This window comes from Netta rufina, assembly GCF_964035555.1.
Source record: "Netta rufina genome assembly, chromosome: 13".
NCBI lineage: Eukaryota > Metazoa > Chordata > Aves > Anseriformes > Anatidae > Netta > Netta rufina.
In genome coordinates this window covers 18,840,122-18,856,189 of record NC_140136.1, presented here as the reverse complement: position 1 = coordinate 18,856,189, position 16,068 = coordinate 18,840,122, and the positions used below count along the sequence as shown (strand labels likewise).

The 16,068-nt window shown below is 39.3% G+C and overlaps 2 protein-coding genes across 3 annotated transcripts in view; one reads left to right on the top strand and one right to left on the bottom strand.

Moving 5' to 3' along the window:
• The window catches only part of ITFG1 (integrin alpha FG-GAP repeat containing 1), a 70,677-nt gene extending 66,433 nt beyond the window's left edge, over nucleotides 1-4,244 (bottom strand). Inside the window, exons 1-3 of the mRNA XM_084294619.1 lie at nucleotides 4,026-4,244; nucleotides 1,744-1,816; nucleotides 1,218-1,363 (exon numbers count right to left, since the gene is read on the bottom strand). Coding sequence (XP_084150745.1) covers nucleotides 1,218-1,363; nucleotides 1,744-1,816; nucleotides 4,026-4,227 — 421 coding nt within the window. The 5' untranslated portion in view covers nucleotides 4,228-4,244. The remainder of the gene's footprint in view (nucleotides 1-1,217; nucleotides 1,364-1,743; nucleotides 1,817-4,025) is intronic.
• Nucleotides 4,245-4,330: 86 nt separating this feature from the next.
• The window catches only part of PHKB (phosphorylase kinase regulatory subunit beta), a 76,644-nt gene continuing 64,906 nt past the window's right edge, over nucleotides 4,331-16,068 (top strand). For both annotated transcript variants that reach the window (XM_084294747.1, XM_084294746.1), the window contains exons 1-3: nucleotides 4,331-4,476; nucleotides 12,919-13,008; nucleotides 14,583-14,721. In XM_084294747.1, coding sequence (XP_084150873.1) covers nucleotides 4,392-4,476; nucleotides 12,919-13,008; nucleotides 14,583-14,721 — 314 coding nt within the window. In that variant the 5' untranslated portion in view covers nucleotides 4,331-4,391. The remainder of the gene's footprint in view (nucleotides 4,477-12,918; nucleotides 13,009-14,582; nucleotides 14,722-16,068) is intronic.

Genomic DNA, 16,068 nt, shown 5'->3' with positions numbered 1-16,068 from the left:
TCACCTCACAGACTTCAGTTTTACTTGCAGTCCAAACCCCTTGCCACATCATATCAGTTCCTTCATCTCTCTACTTTGTCGTCATTCCAGTCCCCATATTTTAAAGGATATGACAAATCAAGAGCAGGGTAATACTTCTATTACCCAAGCAGGCACCACATCCTTTCCAGTTGCCTTGCTACATACCAACCATTTCCTGAATTTTTAACCTCTGACTGCTTTCTGAGACCCACTTTTGTCTATTCAGAAGCAAGACAGCATAATTTCAGTTAAGTCCTTCATATTCTTACAATATTACAGCTACCCCCTGTTCTCTCAATTCGTGATCCGATGCACTTTCCTGGTTTGCTTGTTTCATCTCTGAATAAAGCCAGAAGCAATGCAATCTAAGGCCATCACTTGCCTCATCTATAACTACTTTATAATACAGTTGTCTGCAATATTGATTATTTTCAATAGGTTTTGTGGACTTGTGATGAAAGACTTGTGAACATAAGATTGTGGACTTAAGATAACCATCTTATGTTGCTTTTCTGTTCTTCTTCAAACTCTAAACCTTTCCCAAAGTGCTTTCCCAGCAAAGTCAACAGAAAACACTTGAGACTTCAAGAGGTCCTATCACCCATGACTCTATCCTAAGATACAATCAGAACACTGCTAGACACCTAGAACACCAACGCAAGATGGTTGTCTAAGGCTCTTGAAAACTTTCAGTGAGAGAATCTACAATCTCTTTTCCCAAGTCTATTTCAGTATCTCTGTCTTTAAAGAATTTCCATTTAATAGGAATACCAACCCTGATATTACAGTTAGTAAGTTTGTGTGTGACATTTTGAAAATTTATACTATGAACTTCATATCCAGGCTCTTAGCACTATTTAAATTCAAATTAGGCCGTCTTGTGGGATAATATTGGTGAAGCTCACATGCATAATGGGAAAGCCACAAGAAGTAGCTCACTGTCAAGCTGTAATATTGTTTGGTATTGCCTGTTGCATGATATCTAAGCAAAAGTCTTAGTTTTATTTTCTTATGTTAATTATTGAATATAGATTAACAGCAAAATAATGTATAGGTATGAAGCTGAATGGCTGCTAATCATTGTTTTTACAATTAAAATAATCTCCACACTGTAACATAACTTAAAACCTTCAGAAAATCCTCGGAATTATTAAGAAGTCTAACAGTCTTATTAGTAAGCAGCCTCAGCAACTTACCTAATGTTTGGTTATGGCCCCAGAAAATAAACAATGAAAGTTCATCTCTGCCATGACTTTGTGTCCGGGTAGTCAGGAGGACATCCATTTGTGAGTCACCATCATAATCTCCAGGAACTACACTGGTTATGACAACACCTAGAGATCTAGAAGTAAAAACAAACAAAAGAGGCCCCATGTGCATATAATTATACATGTGCATGAAAACTGAATTTGAGTACAAAGAAAATCAAAGTACTTAAGTTTCCCGAGGGGATGGTAAGTCACACCTTAACTACATAAATAACAAATTCCACAAATTCTGTCATATGAACCACACACACACACAAAGGCAAAACAAAAATGTATCAGAAATGACTCTGGAAGCTTCCTTGTCAAAGAACTTGAGCTCTATGGGCAAGTTGAACCACATTGCCAAACAGACCACAGCACAGACAGTTCTAGTCCTGTTCCCGCTGACTGTGAAGATGTCCTTTCAAGAAAAACGACCACTTAGATTGTTTCATCACGCAGTGTCAATACTTACTTCATTGGTAACTTCACACGGGGCTTAAAGTAAGGTTCCTTTTGGTCAGCCAAAAAGATAATCAACTCATTCCCTGCAAAAACAAGTAAGACAATGAATAACCCCTCATGGTTAAGGAACATAGTGTTATTTTTATATATAAAGCACCTAAGTGTTGTGTTACAAACGGTCATTCCTCATAACAGCAAAAATACACACACTTCCTCCTCATTAGAAAGGAAGCAAAAGGGACACTTCTTCAGTATAACAGTATAAATCTAACTGTATCATTGACATAATCCATTAGCATCAAATGGATGCTGATACCAAGACTATTCTTGGGGGCTTAGTGTTAAACTTCTCTTTGCTATCGCTGCCACATGGTTTGAAACAGAACTTCCCATACTAGATTAGTAAATGTCACATGTGAAAAAGTCATAGGCGTTGGTTCTACACAAACATTTAAATCGTAAAAGCTGACTTAAAGAACTCTTATAATACTGTCTCTGACATGGCAGGATCTGATGCTGCTCTCCCAAGCCCGCTGACAAGAAAGCCACCGAAGTAACCCGGTTCCTCATTTCGAGGCAATGATACAAGCCACTGTCATTCAGGTACTACAGTATAATCTAAATAGAAGCCCGTATTTCCTGTTGCACATAGAATTGTTTTGGGGGAAGAAAAAAAATTCTTAAACTATAATTTTTTTTTTTTCAGTGAAAAAAAATCATAATTCATATACACTTCTGCTATCATACTTCACAGCGGAAGAAATAGAATTGTATTTTTATTTACTAATCCTTTATTATGTTTTTCTGCATTCTCTAAGAAAGTCACCTGGAGCATCCCTATCCATAGGTTGCCTAAGTGAAAATAATTCTCCAGCTCCAAACTTGAGCTACCATAGCATACTTCAAGGGCTTTGCTCTGCGGCAAATTTCACAGCTGTGAAATATCAGAACAGAAACTTTTTGGGTATGAAAGAGGAAAATAACTGCCATAAACGTATTTGCAAAGGAGAATACACCAACAGATGAGTAAATGAAAATAAACCCTTTCCAAATGGATAGAGGCAACTAGTGCAGTCCCATCTGGCAAGCTAATGCAGCCAGGGTTGCACTGTACCTTCACAGATGATTGGAAAAGCTGGCATGCAGTAAGCTGAAGAAGCTTGCTGGCTGGTAAAGCTTTTGATAATAAAGACGTAGGTTGACTGCTAAAACTTACAATTCTGATTTCACACACTAGTTTTTTTACCTGCCTTTTTATCATCTACGTGGTAAAGTAATGATGCTGATGAAGCAGATCAATCCTTACACTTAGCAGGCTCCAAGTTAATTACGCTTCTCTGAATTGAGATTTTATGGTCTCTAAAGATGGATTTATGAAGATTTTGGCTCAGAGCTCATCAGCAATCAAAACAAACAGACTACTGGAAATTATCTGATGAGCAGAAAACTGAAAGCAGTATGGCACATCAGTCCTCAGTGTACGTATCCTAAAAGCTGTCTGCAGTTGTCATCCTCAAATTTCAAAAACAGCACAGAAGAAAGGGGAAAAAAAGTACAGAGAAGGGTGAGGAAAAGGGCACAGTTTCCACACAAACAACAACTCAGTAGCTTAGAAGTTTTGTGGTCAGGATACCTCAAACGTTTTGAACACTCCCCAGTGAGCAGCAAAAGGTGAATTACTGACTGCCCTGATGGACTGACTATTGGAAGAGTATCACAAACGAGTAGAAAGCAGTGGGTTCAACAGGCAAGAAGTATGAGTTTCTCTGCTTGTCAGACTTTTAAGATACAATCCACATCTGATGTCCACAGACAGTGCTGACCTCTGGTTTGCTCCCACTGGTGTCCTCTCCCCAACCTGAGCAGAGACCCCCAGCCACTGACAAGCCGACAGCCTCATGCACGGCTGCTCTCCTTTGAATTCAGCAATGCCCACAGCGGACTAACACCTAACCCATGCTCCACACAAGCACGCAGCGCGCTTCCTCTCTACTTCCAACATACTGAGGAAGCAGAAGGTCTGGAGGAGCAAAACCCTCCGCTCAGCCAGGCGATGCCTTTACCTCCCCTCATCCCACAAAGGCAGCCATGAAGGTACACACCCCTCCTACACAACGCCCCGCTCCGCTGCCACCGCGCACCGACCCCTCCGTGCCGGGAACGCCTCGGGGGCAACCCCACGGGCAGCCCCGGCCCCGAAAGAGCCCCGAGGGCCCGAGGCAAGGGCCGACCGCTGCCCCTCCCGACACGGGCCCCGAGCCCCGCGGCCACCCCCGGGCACCCGGCGCTCACCGCCGCGCAGCACGAACAGGTCGGTCTGCTTGTCCGAGTTGAAGTCGCCGAACGCCGCCAGGGTGCCGTGGGCCTCGGCGCCGAAGAGCTGCGCCGTGACATTCTGCAGCGCCTGGCCGGGCCGCACCGGGCCCGCCGCCAGCACCGCCAGCAGCAGCAGCAGGGCCGCGCCCGGCCCCGACACACGGCGGCCGCCCCCCATTGCGCGGCACTGCCCGCCGCACGCAGCGCTTTACGGCGGCACCGGGGCGGGACCGGCGGCGGCGCCGCCGCCTCGCGACAGTTTCGCGACAGCGGCCCGGGCGGCTTTACGGCCGCCGCGGGTAACGGGGCGCCGGGCCGCGGGGAGCGGCGCAGCGCGGCGGGATGGCGGCGGCCGCGGCGGCGGCGGCCCACATGGCCGATGTCAGCTGGAAGATGCTGGAGCTGCGGGCTCGCTCGAAGCGCTCAGGTCTGACCTCTCGGCTCGGCCCCGGGGCCGCCCCGCGGCTCCCCGCTCCCTGCCCTTCCCCTCGCCTCGCCTCACGCCGCGCAGCGGGCGGCCCCGGGGGCTGCGGGGCTGGGTGAGGGGAGCGGGAGCTGCTGCTGCTGCTGCTGCTGTAGCATCGCTCTAGGGCAGGCGGAGCGCTTTAAAGCACGGGAGTGCCAGCTGCTGCCTGGTTTTCCACGGAAAAGCGTTTATTTTATTCGAACGTGAGAGCTTCAGGTGCTGAAGTCAGTCTGCAGGGCAGCGAGGTTCTGGCCTCAAGTGGAAGGGTGAGGCTTAGGGAGTTGCCTTGAGTTTCCAAAGCTCAAAGACCCCTGTTTTCTGTTCTCTTAAATAAAGTACAGCAGTACTGGGACTTTACTTGCCACTGTTCCAGCGTAAACAGTTTTCCAAGTGGTCCCCGTGGTGTTTCTGTATTTGGCATTCGTGCTTGCACAACTCACAGTTTGATTTGTGCTGCTGTCTTAGTGACAGGTCAGACTGAAGGAGGTGGCCTTGCTGAGGGCCCTCCAAGAAGGTGCAGTGGTTAACGACTGCTCTGATTGATGAGGCTTTTAGAATTCTACTTATGTATAGTATTAATGTGCATGATACCATTATGAAGACTGTCCACTAAATGATTTCCTGCTTTATGGCTAATTATGATTACATGGTACTGTTATCTGAAATTGATTAGCGAACGTAGCCATAGAGCTCTACCTAATACAGCCTGGATCCCGCGTGTTGGGAGTGCGCGAGTCCCGAGGCACACAGCAGCGTGCTAACTTGGCGCTTCCCGGCCGAGCTGGGCTCTGCCACTGCAGAAGGCATTCAGGTGGTTGTGATGCTTGACTTTTTTTTTTATCTGCTGCCGCCTGTTACTTATTTATTAAATATCTAAGAAAGTTTTCTCTGATAGTGACAGATTGTTACTGTAGTTCAATTCCTCTTTTTCCTACTCAGGGATCTTGTCACTTATACGGAATCCAAAGAAATTTGTTTATTGGCGAAATAAAGCTTGTTTTAGTTGAAATGCCTTTCTGATTAATGAGTTGGTGTGAAAATTAATTTGTCTATGTGATCTTTTAGGTAACAATCTTATCTAACAACAAAAATCATGTTCTTGTTTCTCAGATTCCCTCCTACATCTTTATAACTAAGTTTGTGTAACTTCAGAGCTCTTACTCTTCCTTTCTGGTGTTGTCAGAAGGAGCCATGGCTGTTAGCCTCATTGAAATTGGCTGGAAGTCCCCCCGTGCTGTTCTGAATTGGATGAGGGCTATGCTGACAGTCCCAGCTGACAAACAGTACTGTTTCTTTTTTCTTAATACCTTGCTTAGAGTAAGAGCTAATAAACGTGGAGCCTTTCTATTTAGTAAACATGGAATATAGACTCGTGCATGAAACTCATGGGTGATTCATGTTTTACAGCCAACAGCAAGGTATCATTTAAGACCCTATGGTGTAGGAGGTAATGCATATCTTGATGCTTATGTGTATTAAAATATGTTACGTTGTTGCCAGTAAGAGCAAGTTTTCTTGAGAGCTTTTTCTTTCCCTTCCTTGAACAATAAAATACTGTTTCAATTGTTGCTACTGTGATAATTAACAGTTAGGAACAGGTTACAAATATGTTCAGCAGTTGGCCAGTCTACAACCTCTGAAATTTCAGCTACTTTAAAGAGCCTAGTTGCTTTAAAGATTTGGAACGACTTGTCATCATAACTACAAACAATATTTTCTTATTTTATCCTCCAAACTGGCAGATGTTCCACTTCAAATAATAGATATTCAGTACCATCAGCTGTGGATATGACTGCGCAAAGCATCCTAATGTAAATTCCACATGGGATAAAAGCAACACTATGCATAAGCAGAATTCTAGCTGTCAGTGCTTACTATTACTTAACGCTTTTTTTTTTTTACATGTCAAACATGTATTTTTTATTTAATCCTGAAATAGATCACACAGATATTATTCAGCACCTTTAGACTTTAGTAGCAATTTTTGTCTCGAGCAACCATAACTTACTGTGTAAAGTTCAAAAGATAGTTTTAGTGTAGACTATACCATTTTGCTTAGTTAAGTGTTAGTGAAGTAAAGGCAAACTAAAACTGATTTTTAGAGTAGAAGAGGGAAAACATGAAATATAACAACATGGTACTACCCTGCGTGCTGTGCACTCTGTCATTTTAATAACTCCACTAACATTGCTTTCACTTAATTTAATTCTGGTTGCCTTTAACATTTACTAAACGGTTTTGAAAATTGCTGTAGCTTAGCCTGAGACGTTTGTGATTAGCTGCACCAATTTGAAATGGCCAATTTGGATGATGACAGAACCTCATCTGCGCATGCTTTTTTAAAATTTGGTAAGTGTGCAGTTTTGTGCTTTTGTTTGTGGCTATTGAATCCAACAAAAACAGTAATTGTTCTGTGTTTCACGCAGTGTTTTGTGTTAGCAGCTTTTCTGAATTGTGCAATATAACTTAAAAATTCAAGTGAAAATTTATGGAAATTGGAATCTACTTAAATTGAAGTCTACTCTTCCTGTTTTGTTTGGATTTTCTTTTTTGTGTTTATGTTCTTGCAAATGTCTGTCAGTATAACAATCTCATAACTGAATTGTGTTTCTAAGCTAATGGTTATGTGAAAAGTGTGCAAATAATGGTGTTTTAGATTTAATTTCTTACAAGAAAAACAACAATAACAACGTGACTGGTTTAGCAACAAGGAGTATGATTACCTGCAAGTCAGTCATTGTTCTAAACCTTGACTTTTGGAAGTTAAGTGGAAGCAAAATAAAGCCTCATGAGGCAGCTTCTCCTTAGCTACAACAGGAGCTTGTATATATGAAGTTATCAAGACCATTACATTTTTAGCTTAATAGATTTTGGAAAGAGTTTGACAGCAACAAATGTGTCTGTATGTGTAGTAGCTGATCTGGGAAGATCCTCAACCTCTTGTTCACTCTGCAGTGAAACATGTTAGCAGCACAAGTGATAGTGAGGGTTATCAGATAAGAGGATTTCAGCTGTCTTTTGCGGCAACTGAGTCACTTGAGCTCTGCCTGTGGCATTTCTGTTTTGCCTCTTCCAACATGAAAAGGCTTGTGGACTGTTGACATTGTAATAAATAAATAAAAAATACTTTTTCTTGATTATCATGTTGCTACTTGACATTTCTGGTTTTAGTTATGACACAAAATAAATGTTTTTAGTAGTGTTAAGAGGTATTGTTGTAAGTTCACAGGCTGAGAAATGACAGCGATGGCCTTGAAAACCCTGATCATTGTTCTGCCTTGCTTGTACCATTTACAAGGCTTGTGTGGCACACTTTGGCATTTTGGTTATGTGAAGCTCTTGTGTGCTGGCATGGCAGTTAAGGTTTTCGTTTTCTTTTTGGTCTTTGGTAATTTTTGTGAGTTGTTAGTTACTCTAAATTGAGTTTTAGTCAGTTACTATAAATTGTTATATATTTATATATATATATATAATTGAGTAGTTAGTTACTATAAATTGAAATTTCTGAAATCAGTAATTTCAATTAGTTACAATGGGCTAAAAAGGGAAATAGAAACCAGACTCTTTTTTTTTTTTTTTTCCTCCCATGACATTCTAAAATATCTTGAATTCTGTACGGTCCAGCACATTATTTTTCTTGATAAGTAATAGCTGAAAAGTGTTGTCACCTTACAACTATTTATATAAAACCATTACAAGATTTTACTCCTTTGTACCTCTGCTGTGACTGTTCCTCAGTCTGGGTAACATTTTGTCCCTTGCATTTACTCCTAGTGTTTGTTCAGGTAGAGAAATGCCTTAAAATTGGTTTCTATTTTCTTTTATTTTTTGCCCCCTTGGGTTTTCTGGTGGTGGTGTCACTGAATCGTGTAACTGTTCAGTTTGGAAGGAAAGTTTGGAGCTCAGCTAGTCCAGCTTTTTGCCCAAAGAAGGATCAGCTGCGAGATGGTAGTTTCCTCCAGTACATAGTGATTTCAAAAAACCAAATCCCACCACCACCACAGGTGGTACATGCTAAGTTCATGGGATAATAGTGTTCAGATGTTGAAATATATGAGAAATGAATCTTCTTTCTAGTGAAAGATAAACCTATTTCTTGTTTCTGAAAGTTATTTTTTTATTATCACCTTGCTCAAGTCTATGAGTTTGGACTTTAAAGTAGGCAACTTAATGGCACAGAACTGTTAGAGTAAACTGTGTTATATCTGTTATATCTAACATTTCTCTTCAGTACTCACTGAGTCTCAGCTCAGGAGAGATTGTGGGAGTCTAGAGGGAAATGAAATGTCACATTGGCAGGATATGATTTGTTCATATGGTATAATTATTCTTAAAATTTCCTGCATGAAGAAATAAAATCCTCTTTCGTCCCAATGACTGTAACGTGAAGATGGCATTCCCCGTACTAATATTGGGCAATGATATACTTGTGATCTGAGATCCAGAACTTGCTGGTGTCTCAAGTGTTGTATTACAGAACTAGTGTTGTGTTTAAGGGCTGCAGTCAGTTTTGATTCTCGTGCTATGCATCAAATCTAGAAAGAAATCTGGTATTTTGAGGCTTTTTTGTCAGCTGTGTGCTGATATTAGTTATGCATGGGTACATTTGCCTTTGGCATATTAAATGTTTGAAATAAAATTCTTGTCATGTTACCTCCATTTGCTTGTGATTAAACTTTAGGGGTTTGCTTGTTTAAGTACTTTGTAGAATTTGAATAATCAATCCATCCTAAAGTAGGTAAACCTTTCTCCATAGTCTAGGTGCAGAATTCCATTCTGCTGTCGTTCTGATGTTACTGCGATGTGGGGATGCTCAAAGCCTTTCGAGATACGAGTTTGGGAAGAGGGTTTTAAAATATTGGCCATATATTTTCAATCTAAATATCTAGGCAGTTTGTAGTTCTTCCTGAAGAGCAATTAATGCTATTCTTGAATGTAACTAGAGTAACAACAAAGTGGATGGGCAAGCACTCTAACGTCAGGATGACATAAGGATTTTCAGCCTCTGCAGGTTGTATATGCAGTTATTCACACTGCTTACAGCTTGTCTCGGAGACCTTCCCTTAATTTCCTTCAGCATTGTACTCTGCTTATAAGAGATGAATAAATTGTTAATTTTTCCTGAAATTATTGTACGTTTGAGTTTAATCTGCTCAGTAATGTATTTGTACAGTTCCAGTGTCTTAGCTCAGTCTGAAATATCTTGTCCAAATATTATGGAAGTTCTGCATTAGTAATTGATGCTGCTTTTATTTTGCTGTTTCAGATTTCTTCCTGTTCTCTAATACTTTGAAAGGAAATGGCTGTCCTTTTCAGTAATTCTTCAACCTGAAGAATGATGAAATCATATTAATGTGGATCTTTACGGAGCCACATCTGAAGTGAAGGGGGATTTATTTTCTCATTTTCTGTCTAAAATATGGATATAGCATATTTAGTTAGTGAAATATAGGAAAAATAGGGATTTAATTAGAGATGGGTCAAGGACTTTGACGTTTAACAGACTAAATTAAATACCTGAATGTAGGAAGTGATGTTGATTTCCAATTTATTAGTTTATTTTGAAGTAGTTATTGACCCGCAGTGGTCCACTTCTGATTTGAGGAAATATGGGCATGCTTCATTCTTTGTGGGAAGAAAATCTAAACTACTGTGTACCCTATTTAAATTTTGTATATGTTTGTACATCAGTATACAGCTTAAAAATACTAAATCAGCAAAGTATTTTAGTATTCCTTCCTAGGACATGTGCATATTTACCTTAAATGAAACTTGTACTGTATGGTCACAGTGAAATTAGATATTTTAAAAAATGGTAGTTGAATGTCCTCATTCTCCTTGTTCTGAATGGTAACATGCAAACTGAGAACTCAATTGCATCTCATTCAGCTTCAGTGCTGGGAGCTCAATTGCAGGTGTCATTCACTTTCAGTGTTGTAGCGTCTTGATGTCATTTTGTCAGTTTTAAATCGCATATTAAATAAGTAATTGAAAATAACTTCATGTATTAAGTTTCTGTCTTGCTGAAATAAACTGTTACGTGGATTCTGGAAAAGAGCATAGGCAGGCTTTTTTAGCTATCCTAAAAATACTTACAGCTCCCCTGGTGTTATGGTCTCACTATAAAACCACACAGAAATAGCAGCCAGCTTCATGGTTTTTTGTCTGCTTGTTGTTTTCAATTAGATCATGGTACTAATGACCCATAATTTACCACAGGACTTGTCCAGCAGACATCTAGACATGCAAACAAACATAAACTACATAGGTATTTGTGAGCAATATGCAAAAGACTTGAGTTTTGAGTGTTGCTTTAAACAACTTCTCCTGCATATACTTTTTAAAGAATAAAACTTCTTGTCAATTTTCTTGAACTTTGAATCCACTTCATCTTTTTTTTTTCATCAACAACCATTCCAACTATTTCATTTATTCCTGCTGGTAAAGTTTGAAATATCTAAACGAATATAATTGGTAGATAGTAGTGCTTTGACGTTTTCCTGCTGTTTGCTCTGTTCAGTATTCTTTCTGCCCAAAGTTGAAATCTTCATGCTGTGAAATAGGAGCCAAGCATATACTTTCTGTTGATGATAACTTTATTTTGTTTCTCTGTTGGCCACAGAGGGTCACAGATTGTCTGGTAAGTATGTAAATTAGAACAATTTTATTTTAGAAACTTGTACCTTGTGTGTATATGTGTTTGTGCCTGTGAATACTCACCTGGTTTTCACAGTGCAGTGTAGGGCTTAATGGTCTTCAGGAAAGAGATATTCTGAACCCACTTCACGCAGACTAGCGTCCTATGTATGTGTCACATAGTTAACAAATCTAAGAGTAAGTATCTTTATTTTGCCTTTGAGAACCTCATAAGTAAACATTTCTCATGAATTTGCTACTTTTTATGCAAATAAGTGACTGGCTGAAGATTTTTTCCTACGCATATTCTGTCCTACTTTGACCAAGTCACCTTATAAAATTAAAATCGCTTCAGGTTACTATAGTGTGCTTTTGCAAGACAACTGGATTAGTAGTCTTAACAATAGAGATCATGAATCTTTTAAAGGACAGAAATTCCTAGGCAAAAAGAAGTTGAAAAACCTAATACTGCTCTGAAACAAAAAATTAATTGGGTTCAGAATGTTGAATGTTAAACAGAAGGTATGAGAGCTGTTATAGATCGAGGTTGCTTTCCTAGTACAGAACAACGTGTGTCTTCTAGCTTTGTTTTTTAGGCAACCAAACAAGTGAGCCCTCTGTGCTTCCCACCTGCCCGCGGTCCTTGCTCCTTACCTCTCCCAGCGAGGACAGGCAAGGTGGCAGTGAAGGCTCCACTCTGTGCTTAAACATTGCCAGGGAATTCAACAAAGGACCCACGGGAGTCTGCTCGAGTAGGGGTGGTGGATTTTGGTGGGAGAAAAGGAATTTTCTTTACTGTTACTGCAAAGCAAAAGTAATACTAATGTGAGGGGTGAGGGATGAGACCTGGAGGGGCAGGAAATAGTTCTCAGTCCTCCTACCTCAGGATTTGATTAATAAGGCCTCTGTCACCACTCTACATGTTCGTTTGGTTTTGGTTGAGTCCCACTTACGGACAGTCTCTTGTCTAATACTTGGATATGTGCAGGGAGTGCAAAAGAAGCAACCTGAATAGGAGCACTCTGCTGCATCCTGCCAGAAGCGTCTGGCTGTCTGGGCTTCCCTGACAATTCACTCTGAGCTTTTCAGAAGGGCAGCGTGCAGTCCAGAAAGGGGAGGCTCCCATTCTTCCTCCGGTCAAATGACACCGTGGGAGATCCTGCAGTCCACAGTATTGAATAAAGCCACGAAGATTTATGGAAGGAGAGCAGTATGTTACTCTTAACATTAGGTTCTGGAAATGGTTTACCTCAGAAATTTTAAAGAAACCCATCTGTCTGATAGGTAGCTAATTTCAGCTATCAGAAAAACAGAGTGTTCAGGTGCAAACAGGGAAGTAGTCAATATGTGGGACACCGCAGAAGAATAATGTAGAAATGGTAACACTGTATTTCCCTGAAATGTAGGTAATTTGGGGGCTGTGTCTGCTGACCAGTTTGTACTACTGACCTCAGTAGTACATGAGAACACACTAACGTTTTTTCTTGAGTTTGAGATATGCATTCAACTAGGCATTTGCTGTAGCTAAACATCTGTGAGGCATTGGAGATCCACATGGAGGTCTTGCTTGCATGGACAGGCACTGTAGAAAGAATGCGTACAGAAATGTTACATTTTCTGAGATAGTAAAAATGCTATTTTTTTGTTTGAACTGAAATTAGATAAATTGTGCCTTTGCATAACAAACACAAACAATCATATTGCATTTTAGTAACAGTAGAAATTATGTAACTAATCCTGATCTTGATTTTTCCTTTTATTTTTTAGGTTCAATTTATGAGCCACTTAAAAGTATTAACCTTCCAAAACCAGAGGGGGGAAGTCTGTGGGATAAATTAGATCATTATTACAGAATTGGTAAGTAAACAAGAATTGTTCCTACCATGAAAAATTTTCAGTGCAATTTACAGGAGTATTTACAGTTATGGTTATAACAGTCATTAGCTTTAAGTAATATCTGCAATTTCTGATAAGGATTTCTGTTTTCTGAAGAGAAAAAAATATATCATTACAATTCCTCATAAGATTCCCGTGATAATGTAACACATATTTGGATATTTCATACATTGCTTGAAAGATCATGATGACCTGTACAAAGCATTCAAAATTACATCTGCACTTGTCAAACAGTAGAATAGATGGAACAGGAGCAATAGAATAGATAGAGAATAGAGTTGGGCCCCATTATCTTAGATGAGGAGGGAGTAAAGGTGATCTGATAGATTTTGATGCTTTAACTAACCAAATTTGGAATTGGTTTTAACATGGAAGATTGCTCTGTTCTGTGTCTTTTTTATGCAAGCTTACCCCTTACACCTTTTTAAAGTGTTTGTGACCTTTTAAAATTTTGAGCTGTGTCTGTTGGACTTGGATGAGGTAGGAGAAGACAATATTCCTTATGCATCTTTTAGATAAGTAGAGCCACTCCCATGTTAATCCTCATAATACTTGTTGGTTCTGCTAGAGCCCTTCCATCTGAAAATGGGACAGGAAAAATAGCCCAGACATCTTTTACCTTTAAGAAGTTGTCCATGTAGTTGTTTCTAAATTGTTGAATAAAGTTCAAAGTATACGAAATAGGTAATTAAATATACCCTTTCCAATCATACCATGTTGTTTTGATGTATTATTTTTGAGAACTGTTAAACATGTCCGTCCCCATCCTCTAGCTATTGCAAAGCTCTGAAATTAGTAGAGCTTATATATGTATATGAAAGCAGATTTTGTGTTTTTTACTGTTATGAAAACCTTAGCATTGTTGTTTTTTTGTTGTTGTGGTTTTGTTTGATTGATTTTTTTTGTTTTTAACTGGACTGTTCCCAATTTACTTTGAAGAGTGGCTTCTAGAAATATAAACATTATACAGCACTGGAATATGTATTTCATTCACTGCTCTGTGATGGTAACTGCTGTTTTCCGTTGTCTATATTATTCTACATTGAGCAGTAGGAATACTGCTGATATTAAAAACTGATGTAAATAGTTTATGCTATGCATTGCTCTCAATGTCTCACTCCTTGTTATTTTAAAGAATATTGAAATAATCATCTGGCCAGAGTTAATTTTTCTGAATGTAGAGTTCTGCTGAGTTTAACTATTGTTTACATTATTTTGGGGTCAGACAATATACTATAGACACTTTTTTGCAAAAAAGAGAAATTACTGACTTGTGTTGGAGTGGTTCCATGTGGAGTGGGCAGTGCTATAGGAATAGTCACAGAGTTTTTGTGAATACTGAGTTTTTTGAAGAGTTCTAATCTGAGAGTCGAACCAGTATGAAAAAGTTTTCTTTGTGTGTGTCTCTCCTGACCCTTTTGTATTGTGCATGCTCAGACATTCACATATTGATTTATACCTATGCAGAAACTGGAAGAAACATGTTGTAAATGTTATTCATTAGCAACAATTAATTTCTTTTTCCATTTTTCCAGTTAAGACAACGTTGCTACTTCATCAAAGCCCAACCACAGGTCTGTTTCCTACAAAGACATATGGGGATAACCGAAAGGCAAAAGTGCATGACAATCTTTACTGTGCTGCATGTTCCTGGGCATTGGCTCTTGCTTACAGGTGCGTAACTTCTAAATTCACATCTCTGCCATTATTTCCGTTATGTAGTACATTGGGAATGTTTTAAAAGATGATATTTTATCCAAAATATCGTGAACACCTAGAGGTGATGCATGTTTCTGAATCTCAGTAAAAAGTACTTAAGTAGCTACTAGGTTAAAAATGTCTGTAGTTTTGGTAAGCATATACAGTTTCATATAATTTCATAGGTACCAGTATTCTGAAACCGAGGAATTCATACATGCTATTAAAAATACAGGTGATTGTGGCAAACTGTACTCATGGAATACTGCTCATTTCAAATGCGGTACTTGAGTTGAGCACAGAAGCAGGTTTGTGGTAGGGTAACAGTCAGGATACTCACAGAAGACTGAATCCTCAAATGCTGAGAAATATATGTTTGGGAAATAACAGTGACTATCCACAGCAGATACAAAGGACATGAGACTGTTAAACGAAAAGGTTATTTTTTTTGGTATTTTGTTGTATGTTACATAATAATTTCTTCTTACTTTTCTTGTTGCCTTTGATTTTCTATAATTCCACTTTATGTGCTTGATAACTTCTTAGTACAAGTATGTTAACTGGATGCTGATCTAGGCTGTCAGATCACTGAAAACTCTGTTTCATCAGGATAATTGATTAAACTGAGTGTATGCAGTTTAAATTAAAAGCCAGAAATGAAGCACAGGATAAATTCCACATCTATATTGGTTTAGACTATGGTTGTTAGCTTGCATGAAGTATAAAGGGTTGTGTATTGACAGGATTTCTGAGAGTAGTGGGAAAGGATGTCATAACAAGATATAATTACAAATCCTATCCAACTATGGAAATGATATATTAACTTCTCCACTGCGACAAAACTCTTCTGCTAAGCCCAGGGGTTATTATCAACAGTAACATAGTCAGTGGTTTGGTGGCAGAAGGCCCGTCTCCCTTTGTGTTTATTTATGTTATTATTTATGTTAATAACTAATAAATGGGAAGACTGCAGTCTGATCCTGAATTGTATCTGGATATTGAAAAATGCTATTTTCAGTGGTATGAAGAATTTGTCTTAAATTCTCAGACAAATTTAAGATCTATTCTCGCTAAATTAATAGGAAAGTGATGAAGATTTTCATTGCTTATTTCTTTCTTCTTCTTTCTTCAAAAATTTCTTCTGCTTTTCCTGAGAGTGTAAGGTTGTTCCTTTCCATTCTTTTGTCAGTAGCGTTTATTTCTCAAATCATTTTACTGACAACCTTTAAACTGCAACGAGAATCTTAATAAGTCATCAAAACAGTCAGGCTTTCATGGTGCTAGATTGCTTTCCAGTTCATATAATTAAAATTATTCTTCGTG